Below are 14,093 nucleotides of genomic sequence, written 5' to 3'. Positions count from 1 at the left end.
TCTCCTCTCCTCCATTTTATACTCAGAACAATGAGAACTGCTTATCCTCACAACAACCCTAGCCTGACCTTTGAACCACTGATGACATTTTCATCATTTGGACAGATGAGAAGGAAGCTCTTGAGAGACTTCAACAATTGTCACCTAATATCAGCCTCACTGTAGACCAGTTCACACAACAGGTACATTTCCTGGACACCACTGTGAAGCTGCAATGGACACACAAGCATTACCTTATATCAAAAACCTGCCAATCACCAAATATACCTGTATGCTTTCAGCCACCACCTGGAACATAAAAAAACAATCCATAGACTACAGTTAAGCACTGTGTTACAATTGCACTTGCTCCAATTCTTTAGACAAATACTCTTACCTGAAGGATTTTCAACAAATATCCTTAAGATTACAATACCCTCCTAAAGAAGGAATCAGCCTGCTACAAGACAGATCCACAAAAGCTAGTGACAGAACACAACAGGTTGTCACCTACAGCTTACAATTTAAAACAGTTCAATGATTCGTCAGTCACCTACAGTCTCCGCTGGATAAGGATATTTCTCTTTCACAGGCCTTGGGTGGCAGGCAGGCCTTTCCTCATTTACAGGCAGCCTCATGACCAAAAACATCTGCTTAACAGCAGCAATGGGCACAGAAACGACACAAGTGCAGGAACCTTGCAACAGACCTGGATGCCGGCTTTGTCCCCACGCACACTCAGGCGACACCATCACAGAGCCTAATAGTATCAGCACGCCATCAGGCTCACCCATTTGCTCATCATTCAATATGCCATCATCTGGCAGCTATGCCCTTCTACTATCTCACATAGGGACCAATCTGTCCAAAGTAGAGAATCAATGAATACAAAGTTATTGAACACTCATACACTACATTAAGAAACCAGTGGGGGATCATTTTAATCTTCCTGGACGTACCATTGCAGATCTGGAAGTCAATGTTCTACCCTCCCCCCCCCCCCACACACACAAAATCTTCAAAGGGAAGTACAACACAAAAGTACTGGGATTAAATACTCTCTCTCACCCCAGCCTAAACAGAGACTGGGATTTCCTTACTCACTATAATTGCAAATCGTTCAGCCAGACCCGCTTTTTAGAAATATTAAGTGGCTCGCTCTTCTTCACATGTTTTATCATACTATAATCCTTGAATGATGCGAGTTAATTTTCTCATGTTGCAGACCGCTTCTTCCTTGACTTGTTGTTCTATGTCATTAACACTTAGTTTATCTGTACCCCATGAGAGGCTGAAACCCCTAATCTTTCTCATAATCCGTTTTGTGCAACAACTAAATCTGTGCAGTCCCTTTCACAGTGAACCACGCCAAGCCTCTTTCCGCTCCAACTCATCCTCTTCCTTCTCCCCCCTCTGTGATCTTCTCTTATAAAAATCAGCATCTGAAAAAACTTATGCCAGAATAAATGTTGTTCATCTTTAAGGTGCCACTGGATTTCAGTTTGGTGTAGTGGTTAAGTGCGCGGACTCTAATCTGGGAGAACCGGGTTTGATTCCCCACTCCTCCACTTGCACCTGGCTGGATGACCTTGGGCAAGCCATAACTCTAGCACAGCTTTTTCTTGGAAAAGAGCAGTTTCTGTCAAGAGCTCTCTCAGCCACACCCACCTCACAGGGTGTCTGTTGTGGGGAGGGGAAGGGAAAGGAGTTTGTAAGCCGCTCTGAGACTCCAAGTGAAGGGCGGGGTATAAATCCAATCTCCTCCTCCTCTTCTTCTTCTGTTTTATTTTGCTACAATGGACTAACATGGCTACCCCACTCTGCCCTTCTTATCCACTGGAGGGCAAGACAGAAAGAGGTTCCTGTCCTACCCTACTGACCATCGATGAATCCCAAATACACTCAAAGGAAAAAGCAATGGTCTTCTAATCTCAAACCCTGGACAAATGTTTTATAGAATAAAAAGAATACCCTGCACACTTAGACTAAGAAACATTCCAGCAGTGTCAAACACACAAAATGTCCCGAGCTTAATTCCTTTTAAAGCAGAAGTAATGATCCAATGAGCTGCCTTTTTATGCTGCTTCGTGTTCTCAATTTTAAGCATTTATTTAATGTCAATGATTTTATGATTTTTTTAATTCTTATTTTTCTTTATGAGTGCCAGGCAATATCTTCTTGATTAACAAACATACTACTAAAGAGAGATCTTTTCAGTAGCCAAAGTTATGGTTTAGGTATCTAAGGCCAATTTGGGCATTTAATAAGGGAATGAATCTAAGAGGCCACAGGCTCCAATCTCTCAAATTAGCCACTAATGTACTAGTTGGCCTTCGGCCAGCCACTCACTTTCAGCATCAGCCCACCCCCTCCATCTACAAAGAGTGTAGTAACAACAGCCTACCTTACAGAGCTGCTAAAAGGATCACAGGAGTCCTGTGAACACCAAAAGCACTATATAAATGTCAAGTATCACTTGTAAGAGTATAACTTAATGGCTGAGCACAAGACCACCCACAGAGGAAGGGAGGTTTTCTGAAGACTTGGAGACTCTCCATGCATGCAGAATAAAGGCTTGTACATTAAGCCCTTTCCCCAAAAATGGCCTGATGAGAATTGAGCATGCTCATTGCCCTCCAGGAGGCAGAATGGGCAGTTGCATATTAGATAAAGAAGAAAGTAGGAGGAACTATTGGACCTGCTCAAGCCACTAAGAGCTTACAGTACCTGGGAGGACAAGATTTGGAACAGAGGGGAAATTTCTCATGCCTCCGTTATCCACGGATCCCCAATTTAAATACTGTTTAAAGTAAGCATCCTATGAAAAGACGAGGGCAATTTCACATGATTGCATTATTGTTCTCCACACCAAACATGAACGACAGCCAATGAAGCAGAGCATGGACAAGCTACCATGGTAATATCTGAGTTCTTCAGCTACATGTTCTTCAGGAGACGCATCCTGTTACTGGAAATCAGTGGCTAGTTTGGTGTAGTGGTTAAGTGCGTGGACTCTAATCTGGGAGAACCAGGTTTGATTCCCCATTCCTCCACTTGCACCTGCTGGATGACCTTGGGCAAGCTATAGTTCTGGCACAGCTGTTCTCTCAAGGACAGTTCTGGAAAGAGCGCCCCACCTACCGCACAGGGAGTCTGTTGTGGGGAGGGAAAGGGAGTTTTTAAGCCGCTCTGACACTCCTTCAGGTAGTGAAGGGTGGGGTATAAATCCAATCTCCTCCTCCTCGTCCTACAATGGAGACCCAAGGCAATTTACACTATTCTTCTCTCCTCCATTTTATCCTCACAACAATCCTGTGAAGCGGGTTAGCCTGACCAATGCTCCCTCTAAGTTGTGAAGTCCTGTGAGCAAAAATTCTACTTTGTGAGCTACTGGTGTAAAAGTTGTGAGTGAGCGATTTGGCTGCTGCATGAATTAGTTTGCTCTGGAGCAACGCTCCCTCTAAGCTGTGGAGTCCTGTGAGCAAAAATTCTACTTTATAAGCTACTGGCATTACAGTTGTGAACAAGCGATTTGGCTACTGCATAAATTAGTTTGCTCTGGAGCCATCCTTCCTGAGCGAAGACAAAAATGTGTGAGCTGGAGGCTAAAAAACTGAGCTAGCTCACACTAACTCAGCTTAGAGGGAACATTGTCAGAGGTAGATCACTTGGTCTCTTGGTTTGCCGTTCTTTCTGGATCTTCGTCTCTGTTTTGTTTTTGCTTATTTGTGAGCCGGAGGCTAAAAACCTGTGAGCTAGCTCACACTAACTCAGCTTAGAGGGAACTCTGCTCTGGAGCCATCCTTCCTGAGCGAAGACAAAAATGTGTGAGCTGGAGGCTAAAAAACTGAGCGAGCTCACACTAACTCAGCTTAGAGGGAACTCTGCTCTGGAGCCATCCTTCCTGAGCGAAGACAAAAATGTGTGAGCTGGAGGCTAAAAAACTGAGCGAGCTCACACTAACTCAGCTTAGAGGGAACTCTGCTCTGGAGCCATCCTTCCTGAGCGAAGACAAAAATGTGTGAGCTGGAGGCTAAAAAACTGAGCGAGCTCACACTAACTCAGCTTAGAGGGAACTCTGCTCTGGAGCCATCCTTCCTGAGCGAAGACAAAAATGTGTGAGCTGGAGGCTAAAAAACTGAGCGAGCTCACACTAACTCAGCTTAGAGGGAACTCTGCTCTGGAGCCATCCTTCCTGAGCGAAGACAAAAATGTGTGAGCCAGCTCACACTAACTCAGCTTAGAGAGAACACTGAGCCTGACTGTGTGTGACTAGCTCCAGGTCACCCAGCAAGCTTCTATACAGAGTAGGGAATGGAACATGGGTCACTGTCTCCCACATCCTAGCACAACACCTTGGCTTTCTACCAAGAGAGTCTTGATCAAGGCCAGTTTGGCTGCTTTATGTCTCTGGGATTGTTAGACTGAGAAGGGATCATAGGCGTAATCTTCGTGGGGGCGGCGGGGCGTGAGCCCCCGCCGAAATTTTCAGGAAGGTACTCAGCCTCCCCCGGGAGCCACCCTTGCTCCTAGCAAAGCAATGCCTCTGGTCGAGCCCCAGCCCCCCCCCCCGGGAAATTGGAAAGTCTACACCCTTGGAAGGGATTACTATAACCTGTTGTTAGTTTTCTTAAACTAGTGACAATGACAACATTCTTTTTTAATTAAGTGGTTTTACTGCATTTAAAAGTTACCTGCAAAACCTACAGCTGAGACAGGGGAGAACGGATCCGTCGTTTGCTGGACGGGAAGAGCAGCAAGTTAAATTTGCTTCCATAAAACAAAAGAGTCTTGTGGTGTCTTACAGACCAGCACGTTTTTATGGTAGCGCAGATTTCGTGCATTAGTGAATCCAGAGAAATGAATGCCAAAATCACAAATGGCTTCTGTTTGCGCTTACACACACACCATTTTAAAAATCCATTTTCCAGAGAGTCCCGGTAAACCGTGCATAGGACTTGGTTTTACAGGGAAAGTGGCTACGCGCTAGGAACGCGGAACTAAAGGCGCGCGCCCGACACCATTTCGCCACAAAACAAAAGGAAAGTCGAGCCCACCACCTTTAAAGGTCGGAGCAAGTTTCAACCTATAGGTAAGGCACTATCTTCCGTAGCCGCCCTTTCTCAAGTTTGGGAACGTTAAACCCTTCAGCTGGGACCTGCTCCCGAGTCCCGGCCACTCACCTCTTCCAACGCCACCACTGCTCCCCTACACTTTTGCATTTTGGAGGAGAAGGTGGAGGCGGCCGGCGAACTGAGATCCTCCGAAGTCACAGCCACGAACTCTGAGACACTGATCTGCTCAGGCATGTTGGAAAACACGATACCTTTAGAGATCGGGAAGAACTGTTGCAGGCAGAGGCAAAAATCATCCAAAGGAAAAAAGAAAGAGGAGCATTAAAAGGAGGGCGGGCAGCAATAAGCAAAGCCGAAGACGTGGAAAACTTGCGATCGGATTTAATTCCCCCTGTGTCTTCTGGTCAGTTTCATATCAAATCCTGCCAGCTGGAACTGCTCTGCTGGGTAAGCGACTAGAAGCGCTGCTCTCCGATCTCTTGTAAGTTTTTCCCCTCCTTCCCTCAGCTGCTGGCTGCCGAAGCTTTCAATTGCAGTCACGTGGGGCCAGCGCTAAGCTGTCTCTGGGCCGCGAGAGCCGCGTTTTGGCCGAGAGCCACTTAAAGACAAAGCCGCGCGCCCCGAGAGGACTTCCTTCGTAAGTAACGCGCAAGCACAGCAGAGCCGGTGATTGGCCAGGCCAGGTTGCGGAACCGTCCTGGTCTATGCGGGTTTACTCGGAAGGCAATCCTGTTGAACTGAACGGCGCCTTGTTGTTGTTGTTCAGTCGCACAGTCGAGTCCGACTCTTCGCGACCCCATGGACGAACTCTCGCCAGGCCTTCCGGTCTTCCGCCGTCCTCTGAAGTTGGCTCAACTTCATGTTCGTTGCATCGATGACACTGCCTAACCATCTCATCCTTTGCCGTCCCCGTCTTCTTTGACCTTCAATCTTTCCCAGCATCAGGGTCTTTTCAATACGCGTTAGAATGGCAGCGGCGCTCGCATGGAAAGGAAAGCACCAGAAAAGTCAGTGAGCATGCTCGTCAGTGTGCGTATGGCTGCAATCCTTTCCATTAATTTTTTTTTTTTTTAGATCGACTCCGTTCTTGGGAGTAAGTCCCATCGAAATCACGGCGATCGGGTTGCAGGTGACCGAAGGAACTCTGATAACTTTTTTTGAAGCTCGGTTGAGCCTACTCTCTTTAATACCTTCCCTACAGCCTGTGCTTAATGCTCGTTTTATTTGGGAAAAGAACAAAGTTTGAGTCCGATGGCGCTTTTAAAACCAACAAAGTTTTATTCAGGGTATAAGCTTTCATGCGCATGCACACTTCTTCAGATACACGAGTGTGTTTGCGCAAGAAAGTTTATACCTTGAATAAAACTTTGTTGGTCTTAAAGGTGCCACTGGACTCAAACTTTGTTTGACCGACTGGGCTAATTGTTAAGTATGGAACTCAACACTGTCTCTTAATCAAACAGTGATTCAGCTTTATTAAGAGATAACAAGAACATTCAGAGAACACACACAAATATAGTGGAGCACAGCTCCCTTTTAAATTGTCCAGGCTGGTGTAACCACCCCCTAGTCCAGTTAAGGACCAATTATAATACAGGGATCTGTTCCCTCCAGAACATCTCTCTTCATTCTGATTGGATGATTTTACACAACAGCCAATAGAATTGTTGCAGCTTACAATCCTTGACATGGTTTCAAGCTTAACATGTGTTTTAATACAGAACAAGACATAACGCTACCCACCTGGTTTTATCTGGGAGTAAGCCCCAGGGACCACTGCAATTTCTTTCTGTGTAAACACAAATGGTATCAGACTGACACTTTCACCTCCATCCTATGCAAGTTTATCTGAAATATGATATGTTGAGTATTGTAGTCGTTAAGACAGTGCAGCCACACAATAGAATCGACACTTATTTTCCATCCGGAGCCTTAGGACTCCTGTACCTTTAAGAATTAACTGAGAGGAAAGTGCTATTATGCATAACTTCTTCTGTTAAGGCAGTATAAAGATTTGAATAACAACACCTGGGCAAACTCTTATCCTGTGCAATTCTTAAAAATGCAGCAGCACTCTGCATCTGGATCTAGTAATATTTTATTTTCCCCTCTTCCTCCAAGAGTCCTTTGTGACTCAAAACTTTACTTCCAGTGTTCCAGCGGTGGACAAGCCATTTAATTTACAGGCTTTAGTTCCCAATCTACTGAAGTGCTCATTGATTCCACCTATATGACCCTAACAGTCTTTTTCTTTTTATGTAATTTGCTGCTACCTCTGAATTTTACTGTTTTAACAATTTTAATGTAAATTCAGGGCTATTTTGGGGCAGGAACGCACAGGAACGGAGTTCCGGCTGGCTCCCGAGTCGGCCACGCCCAGCAGGAACTCATTAGCACAATAGGCCACATCCAACAGCAGAAACTCATTAGCATTGGCTACATTAGGGGTGTGTGGCCTAACATGCAAAGGAGTTCCTGCTACCAAAAAAGCCCTGGGTTTTGACAACAAACAAGGTAAACAGAATAAGAAGCAAAAGGTGGGTGTGGCTGGATAACCACACTTCTGGTAACATGTGGGTGCGGCCTAATGTGCTAATGAGCTGTGCTGTTAGGGGTGTAGCCTAATATGCTAATGAGTTTCTGCTGTTGGGTGTGGCCTATTATGCTAATAAGTTCCTGCTGGGTTTTTTCTACAAAAAGAGCCCTGTAATTTATTGTAATGAGTCTTTGACTCTGCTTGTTGTGATCTGCTCTGACCGCGCTTTGGGGAGGGTGGAATAAAAATCCAAAAAATAATAAATAATAATAAGTGAAGAAACAGGAAGATAAACTACATCTTTGACACCTTTGCCAATTGGAAACCATTCTGTTTCTCCATATACTGTTGTAACAGAAACAGAACCATGCCCTGAAGTTCTGGCAGCAGGAGAGCAGCTGTTTGACTAATTGAATTGGTTGCTTCCATGGCCCTGAGCTTTTGTGTCAACTCACCAGTGACCTCTACTGGTATTTTATAGAAGACAAAAGGTTAACAGGCAGGGTCTCAGCTGAGTGGCCCCCACAGAGATGGCCTGTAGTTATGGTTCTCAGACGGCTGTGGAGGGGGGGGAGTCCCTTTAAGAGGAACTTAATGTGTGGAAATGGGCAGCTGAAACTTTTCATGGCATAGAGGTAACATCACATTGTCTGGTAAATAATGTCCCATTAAGTCTTTATTCCTTTTCCTTTCATTTATTAGCTTCATTGACCAGAGGTCTTAAGCCAAATTAAGTCTTTATTAAAGGGACAGGACATTTTTCTCCAACCCTATAGCAACGCTGAAAGCTGGAAATTCCAAGGATCTGAACTGTCAAAATTCTTTCTTTTCTGCCAAGCTTATTTTTCCCTCACTGCTACAGAAATTCTGGGCTTCTTGCCAAAGTATTCAGTGATCCCCCAAAGTCTGCACTGTGATGGGAAGAGAAAGTAATCTGTTGTATATACAGGAATCTTGTGGTGCCTTAAAGATAAGCTTATGTTGGAACAAAAATATGCTAATGGGGGTTAGACCCCACCCCCAAATCTTCAGAGGCAAAAATCAAGGAGGTGCACATTGCTGCTGCAGAAGTGGGCTCTAGTCAACAAGGGACCCGCAATACAATTCTGTTAAGTCTTTAGGTTGCCACAAGACCCCTGTTGACTTTTGGTGCAACAAACTCTCCCTCTGGAACCATGAGATCCTGCTGTACATGTGTGAGGTAATGGGCCATGCTCCCTCTCCTAGTCTTCTGGGAAGGGACCACAGGACTGAAGACTGCCCAAGGGGGAGGTAGACATTCTACAACTGCAAGGGAGGCTTGGGGGATGCTGCACACAGCACAGCTTGGACGCCTCACTCCCTCCTCATTTACATGTCTGGGCCTCACCTCTGGCTCTAGTAATGCTTTACAGACTGAAGCAAGCTTGAAAGGAAGAACCGTTCCAGAAGGAGACAAGATGTGATGCATAGCCATCGTGCACTATTGGCATGGCTTCAATGGGACCTGTTGTGTTTGTTTTGTCAGAGATGGATTTCTTTTCTCCCTTTCTCAGAGATTTCCTGCCTGCCCTTCTGCTATCATCCATTGCCCCAGCTTTCTCAGTCTCTTCTCATTTTGCAATGACTGTAGCTTATTGCAACAACATTCAGGAAGCCAAAGCTGGCTCAAGGCTCCCTCACCCGCTGGGCACGCTGGCAGAGAAGGAGGGCGATAAAGCTAGAGAAGGCCTGACTCATGCAGCTGCCTTCTACTGTGTCAGATCCTTGGTCTATCGAGGTCAGTATTGTTTACTCTGGCTGGCAGCAGCTCTTTGAAGAGAGGCCACAGAGACAGAAAAACAGTGGAATCTGATTTTCCAGTTTCAGTTGAAAGCTGTCATTGGCTATGATTGACTATGGAGGGAGACTGGTGTCACTGGGGGCCTTGCCAGCTGTCTGCCCGCTCATCTCTCCCCAACATGCTTTTCAGTGGAAAGCCATTTCATTGCCACACTAGAAGTATCACTGGGATTGTACACTCTGACTGCATTTACATTTCTAAGCTACACTTTGCGGTTCTACCCGCTGTTTCTTTTTAAGCATGCGCATGTCCAGGTATTAAAAGGTCAGTCCTATGCACACATGCTGTTTGTTCTGTCCCTTCCCAAGCCCTGGTTTAATTGTACTCCTTTCTCCCTTTCCCATTATCAAAGATGATTCATCTAATTGCGTATTCACAGGATCAGCCAGACTGGCTTTTAAGGGTTAGGGTGAGCTGTGCTGTTTATTCCAAACTTGCCTGCCAAGCAGGCCCGTAGCTAACGTGGGGCCCACGGGGCCCGGCCCCCTAGCATTTTTTATGGGCCCCCTTCCTGAGCCTCGGCTCCCCTACCCCAGCTCCCCCTGATTGCCTGGCAGCCTGTTGGCAGGGAGGACAAGGGCAGAGATTTCAGAGGCTGTCCCTGGTGCTGTGCCACGGGAAGAAGCACTGGGGCTCCTTGGGGGGGGGAGCTGGACCCAGAGGCTGTGGCTGCTGCAGCCCTTGCCCTGGAGCCTTTGATTGGATTAGCAGGTGCCCCCCCCAGGCCCCCTCCCTAAAAAGTCCTTAGCTACGGGGCTGCTGCCAAGTATGTTCTTTCCCCCCTTTCACTCTGTCCTCTTGAAGCACCTTGGGCTTTTCTCTATCTCCTAACTGGCTAGTATGACGGCATAGACACAATCTCCTCCAGGTGGTTGCATAAGACTGCCAATAAAAATAAACAGGGTAAGGACCAAGAGCACCTATGTACCATGAATGCACAAATAAGTCGGAAGCCGCCCCTCAACTGTGCATGGCATGACATGGCTAAACTCTAGGGTGTAGTGTAGTTTCTTCTCAACCTAGCCCTGAACCTCAGAAATCTCATCTTTAATTGAAGTGGGACAAAACTGCAAGGAGGTATTTTTACCTCCTTCCTTTCTTCCCCTTGCCCTTTCTTCCCCTTGCCCAATGCATTCTAAATTATCTGGTTGTGATTACAGAGGAGCATTGAAGTACTGGTGTCCACTAGTGTCCCGATTTTGATTTGTGGGCACATGTGAAGTTAACCATAGATTTCAGTTTCTCTGTGTGTATGTGCCTTTTTCCCACTGTGTACACAAGCACTTGGGCACATTGGAGAAACAAGGCAAAAAATGGAAGTTTGCACTAGTTTCCTTTAGGTGTGATTCCAGAGATGGGCACAGGTGGTTATGTGCAGGGGTAACCTGGCTAAAGAACAAAAAACCAGGTCACCCAGGAAGAGAAAGAATGGAAAGCTAGCACAGACCACACATGCACCAATTTTGAAATAAAGTTTAGAAAGATGCTGTGTTAAACTGAAAGGAAATCCCCCCCCCCCCCGGGGAAACCATCCCACTGACTTTGTGGTGGCCTCTGTGCTGATTTCCCATTACACCTGGGAAAAGGGGCCAGAAGGGAATGGAGTGCAACCTTTTCAGAAGGCAGTGCTGCAGAGCAGTAAGACTGGGGGAACTCTGTTCATGCAGGAAAGAGAATGTGGAGGCCCTTCCAGTCCCAGAAAGCAGTTTCAAGTACAATCCTAAACAAAATTACACTCTTCTGAGTACATTGACTTTAGTAGATTTAGAAGATTCTAACAGTTTTGGATTGCAACATTAGATAACTCTTTGCCCAGCTTTCTGTACTCTATTTGCTGCCACTCTTTGCAACCATGGGTGCAAAGTAGGGATGGGCATAAACCCACACTGGTTTGTAAAGGTTTGTGAGCCATTTAAAATTTAAATCCCTGCTTTCTGCTCCCTGGGAAAGTGGTGGGGAGCAGACAGCAGGGGTTTAAATGGCTCCATTTAATCCTCCAGTTCTGCTCCCCACTGTTTCAAAATGGGGGGGACTAGAGGGTTAAAAATGGGGGTGAAGTGCCTCCCATGGGGCACCTCCTCCTGTCTGCTGGCCACAGCTCTCCCCAGCGAGCAGAAAGGATGAGGTGAAGTGCCTCCTTTCTGCTGGCTGGGGAAAGCCATGGCTAACAGAAAGGATGGGGAGAAGTGCCCCCTGGAAGGCCCTTCTCCCCTTCCTTTCTGCTGGCTGGGGAAAGCCAGTAAGAGAGGTCTCCCTGCCAGCCCACCTTCAAGCTCTTGTACAGCCTCTTTAAATAGGACCGCACAAGAGAACCCGAAGCTGGATCAGCAGGGAAACTTCTCTCTGTAGGCTCAGCTTTATTGGGCTCCCTTCTATAGCCCCTTTAAATGCACCTGTCTAAAGGGACTGCCCAAGAGAGCCCAAAGCAGCTGACCCATGGGAAGACTGCTCCCTGCTGGCTCAACTGTTTTTTGGGCTGTCTTCTGTAGTCCCATTAGAAGTTGAATGGGACTGCACAAGACAGTCTGAAACAGCTGAGCATCAGGGAATGCCTCTCTGCCACTCATTTTTGTGACTTTTGCAAGTAACAAAAAGCAGGGTTTAAAGGGACTCTGTGACAAGCATGTGACAGGAAGTTATGTGACATCACAGCCATGTGACAAGACTAGGAACCAGAACAATGACTTCTGGGTGCCAAGGACAGTGGGCAGCAGACAGGTGTACCATAATGAGATCAAGTCAAGGCTTGATCTTCATCTTGCTGACGTGTTGCTCTGCTCAGCTGGCATGCAAAGTGGTGGCTGAGTGTCTGTGTTGCATGCAGAAGGTCTGACATCCAGTCCCTGGCATCTCAATAAAAATGGATGCGATAGCTGGTGATGTGAAAGACCTCCACCTGCAGTGCTGGTGGAGGTACTGCCATGACTAGACAATACTGACCTTGACAGACCAATTGTCTGTATCCCGACTACTGGCCTAGACCGCCAGGCCCAATCACGCTTAAATTCAAGCCTGCCTGGAAATCACTCTTGGCTCATCGGCAGGGTGTTTCAACCAGAGGAACATACCTTTGAAAAAGAAAAACCCTCAGGGCTTCAAACATTCAGCCTTAACATAACCCAAAGTATAAAGCAACAAAAGACAGTGAACTCTATGAACTGTATAGGGCATGCAGATACAACAAAACATTGATCACACTGAAGCCCCACCTGAGGCCTTGCAATGTTTCATAGAATGAAAATAAGGAATCACATAGAACAAGGTCACGGTCAGGAGCTGACCTCCTCCCCACCAGTCCCTCTTAACTCCTCGCTGAAAGCTTCACATTGTGCTGCATTCACTCTGCTGTTGTCTGCCCCAGGGACAGCATCAGAAGATGACAGAGCAGGCCATCTGCCAAGGCTATGGCCCAGGCAGAAGCACAGCAATGTTCAATGATGACTGTGCCATCTGCTGTCACCAGGAAATGGAGATAGGCAGGGGTCGTTTCGTAGAAAAAGAGCTAGGGGAACTCATTAGCATAACTCATTAGCATATGCCACACCCCCTGACATCACCTGAAGTGTGTCATAAGGCCACACACCCCGCCCCCAACGGTCCCGGCTGCCGCCACCGGCCTTGCAGCTCCACTGCCGAGCCCCATGAGGGGCCCGGCGGTGGACCTGCAAGGCCGGCAGGAGTGCAAGGAAGCCCCGCAAAGGCCCTCCCTGGCCCCAGGCAGGGGTGGGGAGAGGCAGGGAGGAAGCAACTTACCCTCCCTCTTCTCCTGCCTCCTGGCTGAATGAGGGCCGGAAGCGGGGCGGCGGAAGCAGGGGGCGGGGCTTCGTCATGTGCCCCCCCGTACCTCACCCGGGGGAACTGCGATCCCCCGCGATCCCCCCCGAAATGACCTCTGGAGATAGGTATTCAGGCACTTACTAATGCTACAAGTCAATTCAGGGACTTGCAAAAGGGAGTGCATGCTCCAGATTTCATTGTACCGTAAAGGAGGGTTCTGGGATGAACTCTTAAGTATTCAGCCTGACCCGATGGAGGAACATTCAGCCCAGGCTTTCACAAAGATGCTAGAGCTCATCCTGAGAACCAGAAGCCTGAACTTTTACGGACTGATACACCCAAGAGGCTGAATTCTGCAACTTCTACTAAACATGCACATTTTTTGTTAGTGCATGTTTAGCACTGTTCTCACAATTGGGGTTCTCCTCCACATAAAAACCACACTGCTCAGCATGTTGATATCATTTCCTGAGCCCCCTCATCACCACTCCATCATATATGCAGGCCCATGCATATATGTTTCTGGGGGAGGGGGCAGCGTGCTGCTCTTTCCCACATTCTTTTAAGGCTAATCAGAACCTGGCAACGGGGGGGGGGGGGGGAACCCACCATGGAAAAGTTGTAGTCTCCCTCCAAGCACTTCTGCCAACATGAAATGAAAGATCGCCCCGGAGGCTCATACGTTAGTTGGACAATCTCCCATTCCTTGTGGGAATGGATGATCCAAGTTTTTCTGGTTTGTGAACTTTGTCAGACTGTGGACTGCAGCAGATGCCTCATCGTGTCAGTCCCCCCTTCCTTCCCCTCTTCCTAGTTCCATGGCCTGAGATCAGCAGCATGTATTTCTCTTTTGGGAGAAGTGGTTTGTGGTTGCAGGAGATGGTGGGACTTAATTTGGGCAGGG

General features: G+C 47.2%; 1 protein-coding gene across 1 annotated transcript in view; it reads right to left on the bottom strand.

Annotated features, from left to right (window-relative positions):
- The window catches only part of ASAP3 (ArfGAP with SH3 domain, ankyrin repeat and PH domain 3), a 96,994-nt gene extending 91,685 nt beyond the window's left edge, over positions 1-5,309 (bottom strand). Inside the window, exon 1 of the mRNA XM_015410239.1 lies at positions 5,163-5,309. Coding sequence (XP_015265725.1) covers positions 5,163-5,288 — 126 coding nt within the window. The 5' untranslated portion in view covers positions 5,289-5,309. The remainder of the gene's footprint in view (positions 1-5,162) is intronic.
- Positions 5,310-14,093: the final 8,784 nt, after the last annotated feature.

The sequence above is a fragment of the Gekko japonicus genome, unplaced genomic scaffold (assembly GCF_001447785.1).
Source record: "Gekko japonicus isolate JY-2015 unplaced genomic scaffold, Gekko_japonicus_V1.1 scaffold1200, whole genome shotgun sequence".
Taxonomy (NCBI): domain Eukaryota; kingdom Metazoa; phylum Chordata; class Lepidosauria; order Squamata; family Gekkonidae; genus Gekko; species Gekko japonicus.
The sequence above is the reverse complement of the archived record's forward strand: the minus strand, read 5'-3'. Positions and strand labels throughout refer to the sequence as shown.